Source organism: Neofelis nebulosa (genome assembly GCF_028018385.1).
Source record: "Neofelis nebulosa isolate mNeoNeb1 chromosome Y unlocalized genomic scaffold, mNeoNeb1.pri SUPER_Y_unloc_1, whole genome shotgun sequence".
Lineage (NCBI taxonomy): Eukaryota > Metazoa > Chordata > Mammalia > Carnivora > Felidae > Neofelis > Neofelis nebulosa.
In genome coordinates this window covers 251168-271936 of record NW_026691917.1, presented here as the reverse complement: position 1 = coordinate 271936, position 20769 = coordinate 251168, and the positions used below count along the sequence as shown (strand labels likewise).

Below are 20769 nucleotides of genomic sequence, written 5' to 3'. Positions count from 1 at the left end.
TCTCTGTCCCAAAAATAAATAAAAAACGTTGAAAAAAAATTTAAAAAAAAAAAAATAAAAAAATAAAAATAAACATTAAAAAAAAGAAGTATCCAGAAATTACATAGTCACTCCTTCAACTGGGGTCCCAGAAACCCATTAAATTTTTAATTAAAGGATTACCTCATCTTGGTTCTAACACTTGATACGGGATATTAACTGAAAAGCTACCGTATAACAATTATTTAGGAATGAGAATTTTTAGCCGCTGTGTTAAAGGAAATAATTAGTCTTACAGAGGTATTTAGCATTCGGCTCACACCTGGAAAAATAATGATCATGACAATTCAAGAGTGCATTTTGAGGGGCGCCTGGGTGGCGCAGTCGGTTAAGCGTCCGACTTCAGCCAGGTCACGATCTCGCGGTCCGTGAGTTCGAGCCCCGCGTCAGGCTCCGGGCTGATGGCTCGGAGCCTGGAGCCTGTTTCCGATTCTGTGTCTCCCTCTCTCTCTGCCCCTCCCCCGTTCATGCTCTGTCTCTCTCTGTCCCAAAAATAAATAAAAAACGTTGAAAAAAAAATTAAATATATTTTCCACTTCTTTGTCTCCTATGTATGGTAACACGCAAAATGATTAAGTGGTCTCATGTTACAAGGTCCTGAGGGATATTGTCATATACACGTATAACTAACTACGTTGCCTTAAGGTTTTTTGTTATCTCCTTGGGGAGAGGACCCTATCACATTCCCTCCTTTGATGCTTGGACCCCTCTATTTTAGGTCAGAGAGCATCATCTTGGTTTAGATGTTTATATTTTTATAACATTATTACACGAGTGGCTGTCCTTTTAAATTATGGCCTCAATGAGGCTGGAGACAGACTGTACAACCAGTGGAGCTAAAAGCAACGCAGGATTAAGCACCCTCCCAGAATTAGGAGGATAATTTTTATGAGAGTTTTGAATCCCCTGAAAGTTGAAAATCATCCTCCAAATAACTCCCTGGGGTTTTAACCATTCCAGGTTTGGATGGGGACATGAGCAATCCTTTTCATTTGATATGTGATCTCCTCGATGACTTTCTCTCATCATCTATCTGTAGGCAGCAGTTGCTTAGGTTAAACTTTTCACAAAATCTTCCCTCAGAAACAAGTAGGTAATCTAAGGTTTGCTGCTTGGCTAGTAAGCTAAGAACTCTGGCACTTTCACTGATTGTAATTTGTACAACTGCTTGCAGTCTGATTATGTGGGTGAACATGTAAATGGGACCCAGGACCCATCCTCTGCCCAGGTGACAGGTCCATATTACTGGATTATAAGCTCCAGAGGCCATTTATCATCTTTTTAATTGCCAATTTGTAAGGCACACTGCTTTCTTTGAGTCTCCCTCTCCCCATATACTTGGACTCCCAAATGTTTCCCTCTGGCAGGTAGGAGCAGAAAGAAAGATAGACAAATAGTTTCCAGCACATATGACCCTGACCAGACTGAGGGAGATAATATAGAGGCTGTCTGTCCACATACCTAGTACGTTGCACTAGGGACCTGCCATTTGATGGCTACATTGACATTGTATCAGGCCTCTTGGAGATGAAAGAAGTTAGACAGTGGTGGGGATCTGGATCAAGATGATCTGGGGTCCACCACCAGTCATTTTTTCGGACAGTTGGGTTATAAAATCTTTGGCTTAGGCATGTTAAGTTTTTAACAGAGACAACAATGAACTTTTTCCCCATCAGGCAAAACAGTTTTTCCCAATAATTGAGCTTTAGAGGAGCGGGACTAATTTTCTAGTCTCTTATGGCCATTTCCCCATGTTGGTACCAACCAAGTATCGTATCCACAAAAGGAAAGTGAGTGTTAACAGAAACCTCTCACCACATGTCAAGCTGGCTAGGGCGGCTTTGGCCAATCCTATAGCAAAGAGTAGAGCAAGAATCACAATAATAGAAACAAGTCACAACAGTGCATTACAGTAAGGAAACAGAGAGAATAAGGACAGTCTTCTGTCTTACTGGACCGTTAATTCCTTAATTCCTCAGGCTTCTGCCATGAGTAGATTAGTCAGCTTCCAGAGTGACTAAAGCAGGGCTGCAATCTCCCAGAGCCTCTGGAGTTGCACATTGCTTCTGTATGGTCAGCTTACACGGTGTTGATGGATCAGGAAGGCACTCCCAATTTGAAGGTGCTGGCTTTACTCTGCTTTAGTGAATCCAGGGAACCACTTTAGCTACCTTTACTGCAGTAGGGGTGGACAAAATGACAGTGAATGGGCCTCTCTAGAGGGCCTTTAGGGGTTGGACATTTTACTTTTTTATCCATATTGCATCCCCTGGTTTAAAAGGGTGAGTGTCGGGGTGCCTGGGTGGCGCAGTCGGTTAAGCGTCCGACTTCAGCCAGGTCACGATCTCGCGGTCCCTGAGTTCGAGCCCCGCGTCAGGCTCTGGGCTGATGGCTCGGAGCCTGGAGCCTGTTTCCGATTCTGTGTCTCCCTCTCTCTCTGCCCCTCCCCCGTTCATGCTCTGTCTCTCTCTGTCCCAAAAATAAATAAAAAACGTTGAAAAAAAAAATTAAAAAAAAAAAAGGGTGAGTGTCTATGGTCAGCTCCCTGACCCAGAGGTGTAAGGTGGTTAGGGTAAAGCTAAGGGCCCCTATGTGTTGCCTTAGGGTCTGTCTCATTTAGATCCTCCCTTATGCCCTTGATAATTGGGGGAGCGTGCCCATAAAGGATTTCCTAAGGGGAGAACCCCATCTGCTTCTTTAGCTTCCCACTTTAGCTGCAGCCGGCCTCCCTGAAGGTCTCTTATTTCTCCCTGCCTAATGTCAACCCTTTCCTTATTTATTTCTTCCCTGGAAATAGGGCCTGTAAGTGCTGTTAGGGAACAGGGACGATGACCGTTCTGGCTTCTTCAAGCTGATAAGGGGTGGTGAAAGGGTATAGCAGTTAGTCTACTCAAGGGTTGGTCAAGTGGCCCACCAGCATGGTTTTACAGGAAGGCTGGCAGGCATGAGGTGGCATAACATTAGCAGACACAGAGAGAAAAACACAAAGGAAAGATTATACTGACCACTAAGATGGCATCTTAAGATAATGTCTGCAGTTTCCAAACCTGTCAAACAATCTAGGAGAGACCCCGAGTCTGTAAACATATATCAGGGAATCTCTCTCATAACCCAGGTTATGGAGAAGCAGGAGCAGGAAGTAATCAATGTTGGCTCTTTTTTCAAGAGTTTGGCCCTAACTTAATTTAAAAAAAGTTTTAAAGCATCTAATGTTTGTGAGGTATTATTTAGAGTTTTGCTGAGTATAAGGAGACAGTTTATTTTGAGATGTAAAACTTTTGCAAGAGCCAGGAGTTCTACTAGAGAAAGAGTCAAAGCAGCCATTTACCAGTATTACTTTGAAAGTTTTTAGGTAACCCATACCTGGATATTATTTTATAAAGCAGAATTTTTATTACTATTTCTGTGCCTTTTCTGTCCTGTAGGGGAAAACCTTTACCCAATTAGTGAAAGTGTTAACCCATACCAAGAGATGCTGGAATTCCTTTGACCTTGGTGTATGAGTGAAACTTAATTCTCAGTCTTTTCTGGATAGCTTCCAGTCTTGATTGCCTGTGAGGGCAAGTTTGTGGTTGAAAGGATTGCTTTTAAGACATACTCCACAGGCTGATACTACTTGCAGAACTGTCATTGACAGATTTTTTTTCTTCAGTAAATATCCTTTTGGCCATATGATAAATTTTGTCCCTCCCTCAGTGAAAGGCCTTATACTGTATTTTAATGATGTTTTTAAGGTCTGTGGTGATAGTAATTGCCCTGCTCTGTTTGTAACCATTCCAAGGGCTGGAGACATGTCTAGGAGTCATACCCCAGTTTATTTTCTTGAGAAACTAGATGGGATTGAGTTTCCTTTATTTTTTATTTTTTATTTTTTTTATAATTTTTTTTTTTTTCAACGTTTTTTATTTATTTTTGGGACAGAGAGAGACAGAGCATGAACGGGGGAGGGGCAGAGAGAGAGGGAGACACAGAATCGGAAACAGGCTCCAGGCTCCGAGCCATCAGCCCAGAGCCTGACGCGGGGCTCGAACTCACGGACCGCGAGATCGTGACCTGGCTGAAGTCGGACGCTTAACCGACTGCGCCACCCAGGCGCCCCTGAGTTTCCTTTAATTAATTGATATAACAGGCATGTCCAGGCTCCAGGCTCCGAGCCATCAGCCCAGAGCCTGACGCGGGGCTCGAACTCACAGACCGCGAGATCGTGACCTGGCTGAAGTCGGACCTTAACCGACTGCGCCACCCAGGCGCCCCAGAATGGTTATCTTTTAGATCAGTTAGTTAATAAGAAAAATAAAAGATTTTATATTTACTCATATTTACTTTGTGCTTTCTTCACGTAGTTTGGAGTTACTGACCTTTTTATTTTCTTCTTTTAACATTTTTTTTTTTTTGGTCAGGCAGCTCCTCTGCCAACAGTTTCTCTCAATATTTGCTTCTTTGAGAAAGTATTTTGCTTTCACTTGTTATAGGTTTATTTTTGAGGTAGAGAGTGCACGCACATGTAAGATATGGTGGGGGAGCAGTGAGAGAGAGAGAGAGAGAGAGAGAATCCGAAGCAGGCTCTGCAGAACCTTAAACTCACAAACTGTGAGATCATGACCTGAGGTGAAAACATGACTTGATTGCTTAGCCCACTAAATTAACCACACGCCCCTCTCCTTTTCTTTGAATGATAATTGTGCAGTGTACAAAATTCTAGCGTACCCCTCCCACCCGCCCCCCCAACAGTTTAAGCATACTGTTATCATCTTCTTCCTTACATGGTTTCAGAGAGGTTGAATAATTGATATCATTTTTCATCTTCGTTTCCTCTAGTTTCTTTCTAGATTGTTTTCTAAAAATCATTTAAGGGTGGCTCAGTCTGTTGAATGTCAAACTCTTAATTTTGGCTTAGGTCATGATCTCAGGGTTGTGGGATTAAGCCCCACATTGAGCTTTGTGCCTTGTGTGGAGCCTCCTTAGGATTCTTTCTTTCCCTCTGCCTGTCCCTCACTTTCTCACACTCAAGAGTGCTGTCTTTGTCTCTCTCTCTCAATTTTAGTTTCTGTTGTTTCAAAATGATATGCCTGAGTTTTTATTTTTTGCTTTGGATGTTTTTCTTGCTTGGTATTCTCTGAGCTTCCTGGGTGTGAGATTTATTGTCTGACTTTAATCTTGGGAGAAAGTCTCTGTCATTATTGTTCCAAATAATTCCTCTGCTCTTTTCTCTCTGTTTTACGTTTTGTCCAGAGTCCTTTGAAATTATATTCTTTGTTTTATTTTCTTTTCCCTCCAGCGATATTCCCTGCCTTTTGGTTTTTGAGGATTCTGCTGTTACGTTCTGCATCTCAGATATTCTTTCCACGACTGTATTCAGTCCCCTAATAATAACTTTTGAAGTTTGGCATTTCTTCTTGATCCTTAGTTGTGATTTTTATTTCTCTGCTTCCATGGCGTATTTGTTCTTGCATGCTGCTCTGTTGATACACTATCTTTAGCATATTGGAGTTTTAAATTCTGTCAGAGAAATTCAGTTTACCTGCTATGTCTGGTTCCATTGCTGTTCTGTTTCTTTAAATTATGTCTTTTTGCTTGTGGTATGTCTCATAATTTTTTCTTAATGTGTTGATGTGAGGTATCAATTAAAAGAGCTGCTATAAATAGGCCGTTAGTAATGTGGTAAACTGGCAGGGGAGCAAAAGTCTCTTATTAAGACTTCAGGTTGGAAAGTGAAGGCATTTTTCAGTTCTTTTTCCTCACTTACATTAAGAAGGACTAGAATAGGCTGGAGTCAGGTATTTCTCTTACTTTCCTGAACAGCTAGGCTCTGATAGTTTGTAGGTTACCTGCTGGATAACCATTTTCACCTGAAGGCAAACTTCTTTATTGGTACTCTGAGATATTTCAAAGCATTCCTTTTTCCCTTTGTTTGCCTAAAAGTTGAGGTTTTTCTGATATGTTGTGGGAATCTGGGACCTTAAAAGTGAGCTTCACAATATTTTGGGAATCTCCTAGGCCTAAGTGCCCTGAATTTTTTAAAATCTCAGGCTTTTGACTTTTAGCCTCTAGAAAATTGTCACTTGTGGTTAAGATTTTCCTCCCCTGACATTGCTTTACTGGGGTGGTTGCCTCTGGACAGTGTCTCCTGTGGTAATTTGTGACTTCTTGTGTTACTAGTTTTTCTTCTTTAGATTTTTGTTTTAAAAAGAACTCCTGTAGTCATTTAGTTATATCTTAGACTTAGAACGTATTGTATTACAGGAGATGATTCTTACATATACAGTAGTGTTTCTAGTCATAAGTTTGGTTGTTTAAAAATTCTGATTATTTTCATTTTATGATGTTTGAAAAAGTTTTCCTTGTTAAGATTTTTTTTTTCCCTCTAAGTGTGTAGTGAATTGCACGAAAGGATTTTAGCTAATGTTTACAGTTCTGTTGTGATGTCTGAAATTCATTACAATGATTGTTCAAGATAATGAAAATCCTCAGCATGTTACATAGTATGTACAATGTGCTCCTCTGGTTTACTGCTGATATTTTCATTTTATTTTGACTTTCAGGGCAGTGTTCATTCCTAACTATATTTTATTGTAAATGTTCTCCCTGGCATACTTGAATGAATACATTAAAAGATAATCTGATTCCATTGGAATTATGCTGGAGGTTCCTGTTTTCATCTTCAATTTTTTTAATTGCCACAATTCTAATATGTTAAAGTGACTGTTTACTCTTTCACTTTTTTGTATTACTGTGTGTCTTTATAAAACTTTATTTTTAATGTTTATCAAAAAAATTTTTTAAACATTTATTCATTTTTCAGAGTGGGAGAGACAGAGCATGAGCAGGGAGGGGCAGAGAGACTGGGAGACACAGAATCGGAAGCAGGCTCCAGGCTCTGAGATGTTAGCACAGAACCCCACCTCAGGATCGAACTCACGGAACACGAGGTCATGACCTTAGCTGAAGTCAGATGCATAATTGCCTGGGCCACGCAGGCGCCCCAGTGTTTATTTATTTTTGAGAGAGAGAGACAGAATGGGAGTAGGGGAGGGGCAGAGAGAGACACACACAGAATCTGAGGCAGATTCCAGGGTCTGGGCTGTCTGCATAGAGCCCAACGTGGGATTTGAACTCAGCAGACACATGATCATGACCTGAGCCGAGGCCAGATGCTTAACCGACTGAGCCACCCAAACAGACATACCTTACTGTGCCTTTTTCTTAAAGTTTGAGAGGACCCACTTTATGTGATTCCATTCCTTTTGTACCCTTAGGGGGATTAGGGAGCATGGGAATAACTATTTTGAAGTAAAATTGAAGCTAGTAGTCAAAGGTAGTGTTGATTGTATAAAGGGAAGTATGTATGCATGTCATTGTAATTTTCTGGGAAGTGATTCTCATTTTGAGAAAAAATTAGAAAATTCACTATATAGTATATGGTAGCCTTAGAAAATTCCCAGGATATTTGGTCCACGAGGGAATCCAAATTGATTGAATTAATTACCAAGACTTGACCATTTGTTTTAGTGCAAGAATGAAATTTGGTAATAGTTTTTATATACTTGATCTTCTGTAGGTCATTTATTTCCATTACTTTCATGGTAGTTGGTAGTCTGTAAACATTTAGTTGTTTGGTTGTTTAAAAGAAAATTTTTTTAATGTTTACTTATGTTTGAGAAAGTGTGTGTGTGTGAGCAGGGCAGGGAAAGTGAGAGACAGAGATAGAACCTGAAATAGGCTCCAGGCCTGTCTGAGCTTTCAGCACAGAGCCTGACGTGGGGCTGGAACCCACCTAGCCTTGAGATGATGCTTTGAGTTGAAGTCCGAAGCTTAACCAACTGAGCCACCTAGGCACCCGTAAATTGTTTGGTATTTATAGCACAGTTCACTGAGACACGGGCTTGATGGGCAGCTTATTAAAGTTTTGAAATCTTTGTTGTGGATTTTCAAATGGGACATAAAAAATTTGCTAATAATTATTTTCTGTTTTGCAGCATTATCTGCATATCAGAAATACTACAGTTTACAGACTGACTACTGGAAGGTTAGTACACATTTGAATGTCAATTTTGTTTTCTTCTTTTGGTTCATATTACACAAAATAATACATGGAGACAGGAAAAGATCTAACTTTCTCTCAGCTATTTTATGTTGAACTATCTTGTTGAAGAAAAAAAGTGCTGTTCCTTTAAAGTTCAAAGCTGGAAATGAATGAAGGGTGAATGATGGTTTTTTTGAAGATGGTTGTTAGGCTGTATGCTAAGGGTACCATGCCTCATTTTTATGTTTTTGCTGTGATTGGAATTCTGGGGAGAATTAAAACTGTTTAAGAAGCCCTACTTAAATGAAGAATTATATATAAGGATAAATTATCCATTGTGTTAAATCAGTTTAAGAAAAGATAAACTAGCAGATCAATCTTTTTTACAGCATGGATACTTTCCAAGTATGTTATAGGTAGCTTACATAGATTGCTTTTCAACAATGACTGTTATTTTACACCACAAAACAAATTTGTCTTATAATAGGATATAAGCCATAATCATAATCAATTTTAGGCATAGGTGCCATGAGGATTAGTTATAGATAGCATTGTGTGCATGAATGGGAAATTGTTTAGGTTACCCCAAATCCATGTTTGAGTCCCTAATTAAAAAAAAAATTTTTTTTTAACATTTATTTATTTTTGAGACCGAGAGAGACAGAGCATGAACGGGGGAGGGGCAGAGAGAGAGGGAGACACAGAATCGGAAACAGGCTCCAGGCTCTGAGCCATCAGCCCAGAGCCCGATGCGGGGCTCGAACTCATGGACCGCGAGATCGTGACCTGGCTGAAGTCGGACGCCCAACCGACTGAGCCACCCAGGCGCCCCTTGAGTCCTTAATTTAAATGAAAGTGGAGTGGAAAGAAACAGTGAAAAAAACTAGAATTTACTTAATCCATAAATATTCTAATAAATTTTTTAAATTTTGTTTTAAAAAATTTTGTTGACACCTATAAAAATACAATTTAGTCTACTATAGACTACATCCATTCAGAGGTTTAAATTTCAGTGTTTTGTTTTTTTTTTTTAACTTTATCGTTAAGTAATTTCTACCCCCAACATGGGATTCAGACTGAAAACCCCATAGATATGAGTTGCATGTCCTTCCAACTGAGCCGGCTACCAGGTGGTTTGTTTGTTTATTTTCTGTTTTTAAATTTTTTTAAGTTAATTTAATTTGAAAGGGAGAGAGCAGGGGAGGGGTAGAGGGAGAGAGGGAGACGCAGGGCTCAAACTTAAAGAACTGTGAGATCCTGTCCTGAGCTGTAATCAAGAGTCAGATGCTTAACAGACTGAGCCACCCAGGTAACCCCCAAGTGATTTTTTTTTTTTAATTTTTTTTTTTTTTAACGTTTTTTATTTATTTTTGAGACAGAGAGAGACAGAGCATGAACAGGGGAGGGTCAGCGAGAGGGAGACACAGAATCTGAAACAGGCTCCAGGCTCTGGGCTGTCAGCACAGAGCCCGACGCGGGGCTCGAACCCACGGACCGCGAGATCATGACCTGAGCCGAAGTCGGCTGCCCAACCGACTGAGCCACCCAGGCGCCCCCCCCAAGTGATTTTTAATCAGCACAGTTGAATAACAACCATCACCACATTCAATTTTAGAATATTTTCATCATATGAAAATGAAACCCTGTATACTCTCCCCTAATCCCCTTAAACCTTTCCCTAAGGAACTATTAATTATTTTGTTGTTACATATTTGCCTAGTTTTTGGTCTGGCTTTTTCACTTAACAAAATGTTTTCAAAGTTCATCCCTGCTGTAGCTTGTATAGCTAGTATTTAATTTTTTTTTTTAATTTTAATTACTGTATACTTAACATACAGTGTTAACATTAGTTTCATGTGTACAGTATAGCGATTCACAATTCTGAACTTTCCTCAGCTCTCATCAGGATGAGTGTGCTGTTAATCTTTTCACCTGTTTCACCCACTCTCCAACCGCCTGTCCTCTGGTAAACATCAGGTCTTTCTCGATAGTGAAGATTCTCTTTTTTGTTCCTTTTTTTCTGCCCTTTGTGCATTTGTTTTGTTTCTTAAATCACATATGAGTGAAACAATACGATATTTGTCTTTGTCTGACTTAAGTTGCCTAATGTTACAATCTCTAGATTCATCCATGTTGTTGCAAGTGGCAAATATTTTTTTTTATTTTTAATGACTGAATGATACTCCATTGTATGCATATACATACATCTTCTTTATCCATTTATCCAGCTGCAGACACTTGGGCTGTTTCCATAATTTGGCTATTGTAGACCATTCTGGAAAAAATATTGAGGTACATATATCCTTTGAATTAGTATTTTTGTATTCTTTAGGCAAATACCCATTAGTGCAAATACTGGATCACAGAGTAGTTGTATTTTTTATTTTTATTTTTTTTAGAGTTTATTTATTTATATTGATAGAGAGCATGATCACAGTTGGGGCAGGAGGGAGAGAGAATCCCAAGCAGGTTCCATGCTCAACACAGAGCCCAATACAGGATTCGATCCCATGAATGTGTTATCATGACCTGAGCCAAGATCAAGAGTTGGATGCTAAACCAACTGAGCCACCCAGTGGCCCCTAATTTTAATGTTTTTGAGGAAACTACATACTGTTTTCCATAGGGATTGCAGCAATTTGCATCCCAGTAGCAGTGCACAAAGGTTCTTTTTTCTCCACATCTTTGCCAAAGCTTGCTTTTTGTTGAGTTTTTGATTTGAGCCTTTCTGTAGGTGTTAGTGTCTCATTGTGGTTTTGAATTACATTTCCCTGATGATGAGTGATCTTGAGCATCCTTTCATGGATTGTTGGCCATTTGTCTTTTTTGAGGTAGTGTTCATGTCTTCAGCTCACTTTTAAACTGGATTATTTGTGGGTTTTTTGGTGTTGAGTTGTAGAAGTTCTATATATATGTTGGATACTAACCCTTTATCACATGTGTTATTTGCGAATATCTTCTCAAATTCAGCAGGTTTATTTTTGTTGTTTGCTTCATTGTGCAGAAGCCTTTTATATTCATGTAGTCCCAGTAGTTTATTTTTGCTTTTATTTCTTGTATTTTAGGAGACGTAATTAGAAGAGTATTGTTACAGCCAATGTAAGAGAAATTCCTGCCTGTGCTCTTTCCCAGGATTTTTATGTTTTCAGGTCTAACGTTTAAGCTCTTAATGCATTTTGAGTTTATTTTTGTGTATGGTATAAGAAAGTGATTCAATTTTATTCTTTTCCACTAAGAAAGTGATTTATTTGTATTCTTTTGCACATAGTGCAAACACACCATTTGTTGTTGACTGCCTTTTTCCCATTGCTGATTCTTGCTCCCTTTGTTGAGGATTAATTGACCATCTTATCACAGATTTGTTTCTGGACTTTCTGTCATGTTCATTGATCTTTGTGTATATTTTTGTGACCATTCCCTACTGTTTTGGTTACTACATCGTGTAGTATAACTTGAAATCTGAAATTGTGGTAACTGCAGATTGCTTTGGATGTTCATCAGTCTTTTGTGGTTCCATAAAAACTTTAGGATTGTTTGTTTTAGTTCTGGGAAAAATGCTGTTGGTATTTTGATAGGGATTGCATTAAATCTGGGTAGTGTGGACATTTTAACATTTGTTCTTCCAATCCCATGAATATGGAATATCTTTCCATTTGTTTGTGTCATCTTCAGTTTCTTTGATCAGTGGTTGTATAATTTTGAGAGTACACTTTTACTTCTTTGGTTAAGTTTATCTTAAGTATTTTATTATTTTGTGTGGAATTGTAAATGAAATTATTTACTTAATTTCTCTTTCTGCTGCTTCATTATTAGTTTATAGAAATGCAACAGATTTCTGTTCCTTGATATTGTATCCTGTGCCTTCATGAATTCATTTGAGTTTTAGTAGTTTTTTTTGTGAAGTCTTTAGGGGCTTCTTTTTTCTTACAGGTTATTTATTTTGGGAGAGAGAGTGAGCATGCATGTGAGGGGAAGGCAGTAGAGAGAGAGAGAGTGAGAGAATTCCAAGCAGGCTCTGTGCCACTAGGCCAGAGCCTGACGTGGGGCTTGAAACTCAAGAACTGGGAGATCATGACCTGAGCCAAAACCAGGAGTCAGATCCTTAACTGACTTAACCAGCTGAGCCACTGACACACTCCAGGGGTGTCTGTATATATAGATCGTGTCATGTGCAAATAGTGAAAGTTTTATCTCTTCCTTAGTGATTTGGATGCCTTTCATTCCTTTTAGTTGTCTGATTCCTGTGACTAGGACTTCCAATACTGTGTTGACTAATGGTGCTGAGAATGGATATCTTTCTTGTTCCCGAGCTTAAGGGAAAAGCTCTCAGATTTTCCTGTGGGTTTTTCATATGTGGCCTTTACTATGTTGAGGTAAAGTTGTTTAAACACAACAAAGGTGGTGTGTTTTTTTTTAATCATGAATAAATGTACTTTGTCAAATGTTTTTTCTGTCTTTATTGAAATGATTATATGGTTTTTATCCTTTCTCATTGATTTGATTGATGATATATCACATTGATTTGTGAATATTTAACCACGCTTAAATTTTGGGAATAAATCTCATTTGATAGCATCAAATGTTTTTGTTTTTTTTTTAAATGTAGTTTTGTATTCCATTTGCTGATACTTTGTTGTGGATTTTTGCATCCATGTTCATCAAAGACACTCACCTGTAGTTTTCTTTTTTTGATAGTCTTTATCTTTTTCTGGTAACACTGGTCTCAGAATAAATTCAGGTTTTTCCCCCCTCTTCTATTTCTTGGAATATTTGAGAATAATAGATATCATTTCGTCTTTTTTTCATTTTTAATAACCAACTGAGCCACCCCAGTACCCAGTATTAACTCTTCTTTATATGTTTGGTAGACTCTACCTGTGAAGCTTTGTAGTCCTGTAATATTTGGGGGAGGGGGTGTTTTGATTTTAGATTCAATTTTATTGCTGGTAATCAGTCTTTTCAGATTTTCTGTTTCTTCCTGCTTTAGTTTTGGGAGGTTATATATTTCTAGGAATTTATCCATTTCTTTTGGGTTGTTTAATTTGTTGGCATGTAACTTTTCATAGTGTTCTCTAGCCTGTTGTATTTCTGTGGTGTTGCTTGTTATTTATCCTCTTTGATTTTTGATTTTGTTTATTTGCACGCTCTCTTTTTGGGGAGAATCTTGTTTATCAATTTGAAAAATTTTTACTATTTTAATCTTTATTTTGATGGGGGAGAGGCAGACACAGAGGGAGAGTGAGAGAATCTTAAGCAGGCTTCATGCCCAACTCACAGCCCAATGTGGAGCTTGATCTCAGAAGCCGTAAGACCATGCATGACCTGAGCTGAAATCAAGGGTTGGATGTTTAACTGAGTGAACCATCTAGGTGGCCTTGGTTTATCAATTTTGTTGGTATTTTCAAGGAACCAACTCCTGATTTCATTGATACTTTCTAATGGATTTTTTTTTGAGTTTTTATAGCATTTATTTTTGCTCTCATTTTTATTACTTCCTTCTTTCTGCTGGTTTTCGGTTTTCCTGGTTTTTTGTTTTTGTTTTTTATTTTTTGTTTTTCCTAGCTTCTTTAGGTATAGGGTTAGGTTGTTTTCTTGAGATTTTTTTTTGGTTCCTGAAATAGGCCTGTCTTGATACAAACTTCCCTCTCAGAACAGTTTTGCTTCATCTCAGAGGTTTTGGACGTTACTTTCATTTTCATTTGTCTCATGTGTTTTTTTGATTCCCTCCTAATTTCTGTGTTCACCCATTCATTGTTTTTAGTAGCTTATTATTAACTGTGTATTTGTGCTTTCTTCAGAATTTTTCCTGTGGTTGATTTCTAGCTTAATTATGGTCAGAGAAGTTGCATGGTATGACTTTGATTGTTTTGAATTTATTGATACTTACTTTGTGGCCTAATATTAGGTGATGTCTTCTGGAGAATCTCCCATGTGCACTTGAAAAGATCATGTGTTCTGCTATTTTAGGATGGGTTGTTTTGAATGTCTGTTAAGACCGTCTGGTCCAGTGTGTCATTTAAACGTCATTGCTTTCTTGTTGATTATATGTTTGGATGGTCTGTCTATTGATGTACGTAGGGTTTTACGTCCCCTACTATTATTGTCTTACTTTTAGTTACTTCCTTTATTTTGTTAATAACTGTTTTATGTATTTGGGTGCTTTCATGTTGGGTGCATAAGTATTTATAATTGTTTACCTTTTTGTTGGTTCTGTTTATTAATAGTGTCCTTTGTCTCTTATTACAGTCTTTGTTGTAAGATCTCTTTTGTCCTATGCAAGTAATGCTACCCCATCTTTCTTTTCACATCCATTTGTGTGATAAGTGCTTCTCCATCTCTTAACTTTCAGTCTGCTTGTTTTTAGGTCTGAAATAAGTCTCTTGACTATATAGATAGGTTTTGTTTTTTATCCACCCTGCCAAACTATCCCTTTTGCTTGGAATGCTTAGGCCTTTATATTTAAAGTTATTAAAGGGGTGTCTGGGTGGCTCACTGGGTTGGGTGTCCCAGCTCTTGGTTTTGGCTGAGGTTGCGATCCTGAGGTTGAGATCAAACCCTACTTCAGGCTCTGTGCATTGGTAGCATGGAGCGTGCTTGGGATTCTCTCTTTCCTTCTCTCTCTCTGCCGTACTGTCACTCGTGCGCTCTCTCTCTAAATAAGTGAAGCTAAAACAAATTTTAAGTGATTATTGATAGGTGTATATTACCATTTTGTTACTGTTTTGTGGTTGGTTTTGTGGTTCTTCTGTGTTCCTTTCTTCCCTTTCTCCCTTCTCTTTCATTATTGGTTTTCTTTAGTGATGTACTTGGATGCCTTTTTTTTTTTTTTTTTTTTAATATATATTTTGCATGTCATTTACTGGTTTTTGATTTCTGGTTACCATCAGCCTTGTATATAATGTCTTCTGCATATAGTTGGGCAGTTTGTTCATGGCTAAAACTTGACCCCATTCTTTTTTTTTTTTTTTTTTTAATGTCTATTTGAGGGAGGGGGGAAGAGAGAGGGAGAGAGGGAGGGAGAGAGAGAGAGGGAGGGAGAGAGAGAGAGAGAGGGAGAGGGGGAGAGAGAGAGAGGGAGAGAGAGAGAGGGAGAGGCAGGGAGAGAGAGAGAGAGAGAGAGAGAGAGAGGAAGGCAGGGAGAGAGAGAGAGAGAGGGAGGCAGGGGGAGAGAGAGAGAGAGAGAGAGAGAGAGAGAGAGAGAGAGAGAGAGAGAGAGAGGGAGAGAAGCATCAACAGGAGAGGGGCAGAGAGAGAATCCCAGGCAGGATCCAAGTTGTCAGTCTGGAGCCTGATGTGGGACTTCATTTTGTGAACCACAAGATCATGACCTGAGCTGAAACCTTGAGTTGGATGCTTAACCGACTGAGCCACCGAGGCATTGCTCCCCCTTAACATTTCTTATAGGGCTCGTTTAGTGATGATGAATTACTTTAATTTTTGTCTGGGAAACTCTTTATCTTTATATTCTGAATAATAGCCTGGTTGACTACAGATTTTTTCCTTTTTGGCAGTTTGACTATATCATGCCACTTTTTTCTCACCTGCAGTTTTGCTGAAAAATAACCTGACAGCCTTAATGGTGCTTCCCTTGTAGTATCTGGTTTCTTTGTTCTTGCTGGTTTAAAATTCATACTTTATCACTACTTTTGCCACTTTAATTACTATGTGTGTTGACGTATCCTAATTGGATTGATTTTGTGGCACATTCTCTCTGCCTTCTGAATCAAGATTTCTGTTTCCTTCACCAGATTCGGGAAGTTTCCAGCTATTATTTCTCAGATGAGTTTTCTGTCACTTTTTCTCTCTGTTTTCTTTGTAGGATCCCTATAATGTGAGTGTTACTACACTTGAAGGTGTCGTTGACTTCCCAAAGTCTATTTTCATTTTACATAATTTTTTTCTCTCACCTTTCCAGTTTGATTACTGTTTATTACTGTATCCTTCAGTTATTAATTCATTTTTCTTTTTCCTCTGGTCTACTTATTTCACCTAGTGTATTTTAAATTTCATTTATTTCGTTCTTTATGATTTGTGCTTTTTAATGTCTTTGTTAAGCATCTCACTTACACTCTCCACTCTTTTGTTCTGTTCAGTGAGTATCTTATAACCATTAATTTAAATTCTCTATCAGACATAGCCATAAAAATTTATCCCTGTTTTTCTCTTTTAAGAGTTTTATAGTTGTAACTTTTACTTTCATGTTCTTCATCCTTTTAAGATAATTTTTGTATGTAGTGTGCGGACAAGTTCCAACTATATTCCTTTGCATGTGGATATTTATTTTTCCCCGTACTGTTTGTTCAGAAGAAAACTTTTCCATCATTTGGATGGTCTTGACACCATTTACACAGTCTCTTGGCCTTATTTATTTATTTTTTTTTAACATTTATTTTTGAGACAGAGAGAGAGAGAGCATGAACAGGGGAGGGTCAGAGAAAGAGGGAGACACAGAATCTGAAACAGGCTCTAGGCTCTGAGCTGTCAGCATAGAGCCCGACGCGGGGTTCGAACCCACGGACCATGAGATCATAACCTGAGCCGAAGCTGGATGCTTAAACCAACTGAGCCACCCAGGCGCCCCTCTTATCCTTAGATATATGAGTTTACTTCTAGACTTTCAGTTTGATTCTGTTGACCTTTTCTTTCTTTTCAGTATCATTCTTTGCATTGTATTTTTTTTTTATTTTTTTAATTTTATTTTTTTAACATTTTATTTATTTTTGAGACAGTGAGATACAGAGCATGAACAGGGGAGGGTCAGAGAGAGGGAGACACAGAATCTGAAACAGGCTCCAGGCTCTGAGCTGTCAGCACAGAGCCTGACGCGGGGCTCGAACTCACGGACCGAGAGATCATGACCTGAGCCGAAGTCGGCCGCTTAACCGACTAAGCCACCCAGGCGCCCTTGCATTGTATTTTTAAATGTACTTTTATTGTTGAATCTAAATTTTGTCTCAGAGACAGCAGTTAGTAGACTGTTTTTATTATGAATGGAATTGTTTTTGTAATTTCACTTTCTAAAAAATTTATTCATTTTTAAAAATTTATGTTGAACTTGGTTATCATATAGTGTTCAAGGATAGAATTCAGTGATTCATCACCCACATATAACATCCAGTGCTCTCCCAACAAGTGTTCTCCTTAATGGCCCTTGCCCATTTAGCCCCGTCCCATCTGGAGCCATGGCTTTAGCCCAATACAGCTTTGTTCCCACTACCCCATTTATTTTGTAATTAATAACAAGTTACATTGTGATATATATTAAACCAACAATACAGTTCTCTTGAGATTGTGTAAACGTTTTTTAACTCAGGAGAAGAAAAGAGATGTAAAGTATGCTGTGTTCCATAATTGCGTTTTATTACCAAAAAGGTAATTTTGATCCTTTTTGTGATTGTTTTGTGTGGAGGGGTTTATGTGTGGGGAACTTTAAAATTACTCACTTAGGCTCTTGCTCTAAGTCTGAAGAGGTTTATTAGAATTGTCGTGAGGTGGGTGTGTTTGCAGTGAATTCTCTCTTTTTTTAAATTTGCCGTTATTATTTGTCCTTCATTGTTGAAAGAGCTTTGCCATTGTTGAAAGGAAAGAAGATTTTTGGGTGACTGTTTTCTTTGAGGAAATTTCTTTTAATTAAAAAAAATGTTTTTAATACTTATTTTTGAGAGAGAGACATTGAGTGTGAATGAGTGAGGGGCAGAGAGAAAGGAGAGACAGAATCCAAAGGTGGCTCCAGGTTCTGAGCTGTCAAACTTATGAGACATGAGATCATGACCTGATCCGAAGTCAGACACTTAACTGACTGACCAACCCGGATACCCTCTTTGAGCAATTTGAATGTTACCACCGTATCTGAGGAGAATCCTCTGTCAGTCTAACTACTTTTTTGGGGCGGGGCGGGGCGGGGACGGCTAAGTGATTCTTTTTCTGTTGTTGCTTTCAAGATCTACCTGTCTTTGTTCTTTGACATTTTTCATTTTAATGTGTCTGTGGCTCTTTCTTCCTTTTTCCTACTTTAAGTTATTTTATTGTTGTGTAAATTAAAGTTTGCCCTGAAACTTGGACATTTCCCAGCCATTTATTATTGAATATTTTTCTTTGCCCTTCTTTTTTCTTTTAGCATTCTCATTACACATGTGTTGGTGCATTTAATGGCCTGCCATCTATCTCTGAAGCTCTTCTTGTTTTGTTTGTTGATTTTTTTTCTGTTCTTTGGATTATAAAATCTCCACTATATACCCTTAAAATTTTTTTTTAATTTTTATTTAAAAATAAATGAATTTCCCCTGTGAGTGGGAAGAGGGGCAGAGGGAGGGAGGGAGAGAGAAAGCTGAGCATGGACTTGACATGGCTCTCTTACCCTAGGATCGTGACCTGAGCCAAAATCAAGAGTTGGACGCTCAACCGACTGAGCAAGCCACCCAGGTGCCTCTCAGATTAGGTTTTTAAAAGCCTCTCAAGGCTAGAAAGTACAGCCAAGAATTTGTCACCTGACGTTTTGCTGCATTATATAGATTTGGTTGAATTCCTTTTTCTAGGGTTCTTGAAAGTATCCTGAGGTTCCTGGGCTTGCCAGGAAGAGCTTCCTTAACCTCAGCGCCAAAGTGGGGGACACTTAGGTTCAGGCCACTTTTGCCAAAGCGGGCTTTATGAGCATTGGCGTGTTAAATGTTCCTTAAAGTCCTGCCATTCTCAGATCATATGTTATTTAATGAACCTTATTTTCAAATGTGACATCCCAGTCAAATATTTTGTATTATATCCAGTGTTTCCAATCATGTTTTTTACAAGGAGAAGAGGTTCTTTCTGAATTTATGCAAATCATTTTTCCCATAAAGATAAGGATACTTAATAATAGTTTTCAAATTGTAGAAGATCAGGTATGGAGGAAAAATAATTGTTTTTGTTCACCAAGGATTACTTATGAGATTGCTATGAGTTATATATAGTTTAAGAGAAAAAGTTCCTTAAGTGACCGGTTACAAACATCGAAGAAACCATGTTTCAGACAAATTCACCCAGAGTTATAATGATCTCAGCAGTTCATTCAAAGCTTCTTGTTCTGATTTTACTTGAGTTCGCAGGTTTATGACTCTGTTAGCTTCCCTTATTTTTAGAAATTCTTACTCAGAGCTTGAGGTACAATTTCAGAGTTATTCCTGCAATGCTGTTAAACATCCCTGCCTATAGTTTATTGTACACACTTTCAGAATCCAAATCAAATGATAACTGTATGTGAAAGACTGATTTAAAATGGCCACATCTAAAGTTCTGATGAGACTTAATCTCAATTGTGAAGATATTTCTTCACATGCATCTCAATTGTGAAGTTATTTCTGTTACGTGTGAATACCAAAGAGTGACACCAGCCAAGGAGTGTTTTAATAATCAAGTGGATAGGGGCGCCTGGGTGGCTCAGTCGGTTAAGCGTCCGACTTCCGCTCAGGTCACGATCTCGCGGTTCGTGAGTTCGAGCCCCGCGTCGGGCTCTGGGCTGATGTCTCAGAGCCTGGAGCATGCTTCCGATTCTGTGTCTCCCTCGCTCTCTGCCCCTCCCCCGTTCATGCTCTGTCTCTCTCTGTCTCAAAAATAAACGTTAAAAAAAAAAATTAAAAAAATAATCAAGTGGATAGAATGACTGGCTATGTGAATACCAATCAGCCCCTTCTCTCTGCATGATCTTAGCAAAATATATTCTACTTAACCACTACTGTTCTGGGTGTGGCTACCATTGAGTACTCAATATGTGAGAAGCAGAGGCCAATAATGAGCCCCCCATATGGCAGTATTTCCATGGAAATCAACAAGCTACCCATTAAGTTTATTACAGTGCAGGGTTTCCACCATGAAAGGGACAACATTTTGTTATTACAGTAGATACTCCATATGTGGATTTGCCTTCCCTGGTAAAATGCTTCTGTCAAAACTGTCATCTGTGGACTTAGAGAATACCATATTAAACATCATTGTGTTCCACACAGCATTATTTCAGATCCTACAGCAGTGGGCCATGATCATGGAATTCACTGGTCTTAACCACGTTCCCCACTATCCTGAAATGGCAGGCTTGATATTTTGGTGGAAATGATCTCTAAAGACTCATCAACATCCCCAGCTAGTCAGTACCCTCTAGCAAAGCTGAAGAGGGTTCTTCAGAAGTCTGTGTTCATACTGAATAACTGCCTATTATATGGTATTGTTTCTGATAATCAAGGATTGTGGGTCAGTCAGCCAGTGGGTGGAAATGAGAATGGCACTATTCACTATTATTTTTCCAGTTTGATTGTGATTTAATTGATATATTAAATTGTGTAAGTTTAAGGTTATACAGACAGCATAACGTTTTGATACATTCAAATTTAGTGATTATATATGTTCACTATATATATGTAAGTGATTAAAAATGTAGTTAAGATTCATCATATAGCTACAATTCATTGATGCAGCAAGAATTTATTTTAATGAGAATTTTTAACATTTGATTTGTTAGTAGTTTTCAAATACACAGTACAGTATTATTAATTCTGGTCATCATACTATATCTTCAGCATTTATTTATACTATTATTGGAATTTTGTACCTTTTGACTTCACCCAGTTACTTCTCCATCTCAGGTCTGGTCTTTGGTTCTATGAGGTTGGTTTTTAAAATTCCACATATGCTCATTTGTTTCTTAATTCCACGTGAGTAAAAAATCATGTGGTATTTGT

At 38.4% G+C, this 20769-nt stretch overlaps 1 protein-coding gene across 5 annotated transcripts in view; it reads left to right on the top strand.

Annotated features, from left to right (window-relative positions):
- Positions 1 to 20769, top strand: part of LOC131503576 (lysine-specific demethylase 6A-like) — a 195246-nt gene that overhangs the window by 50176 nt on the left and 124301 nt on the right. For all 5 annotated transcript variants that reach the window (XM_058715028.1, XM_058715026.1, XM_058715027.1 and 2 more), the window contains exon 4: positions 8016 to 8065. In XM_058715028.1, coding sequence (XP_058571011.1) covers positions 8016 to 8065 — 50 coding nt within the window. The remainder of the gene's footprint in view (positions 1 to 8015; positions 8066 to 20769) is intronic.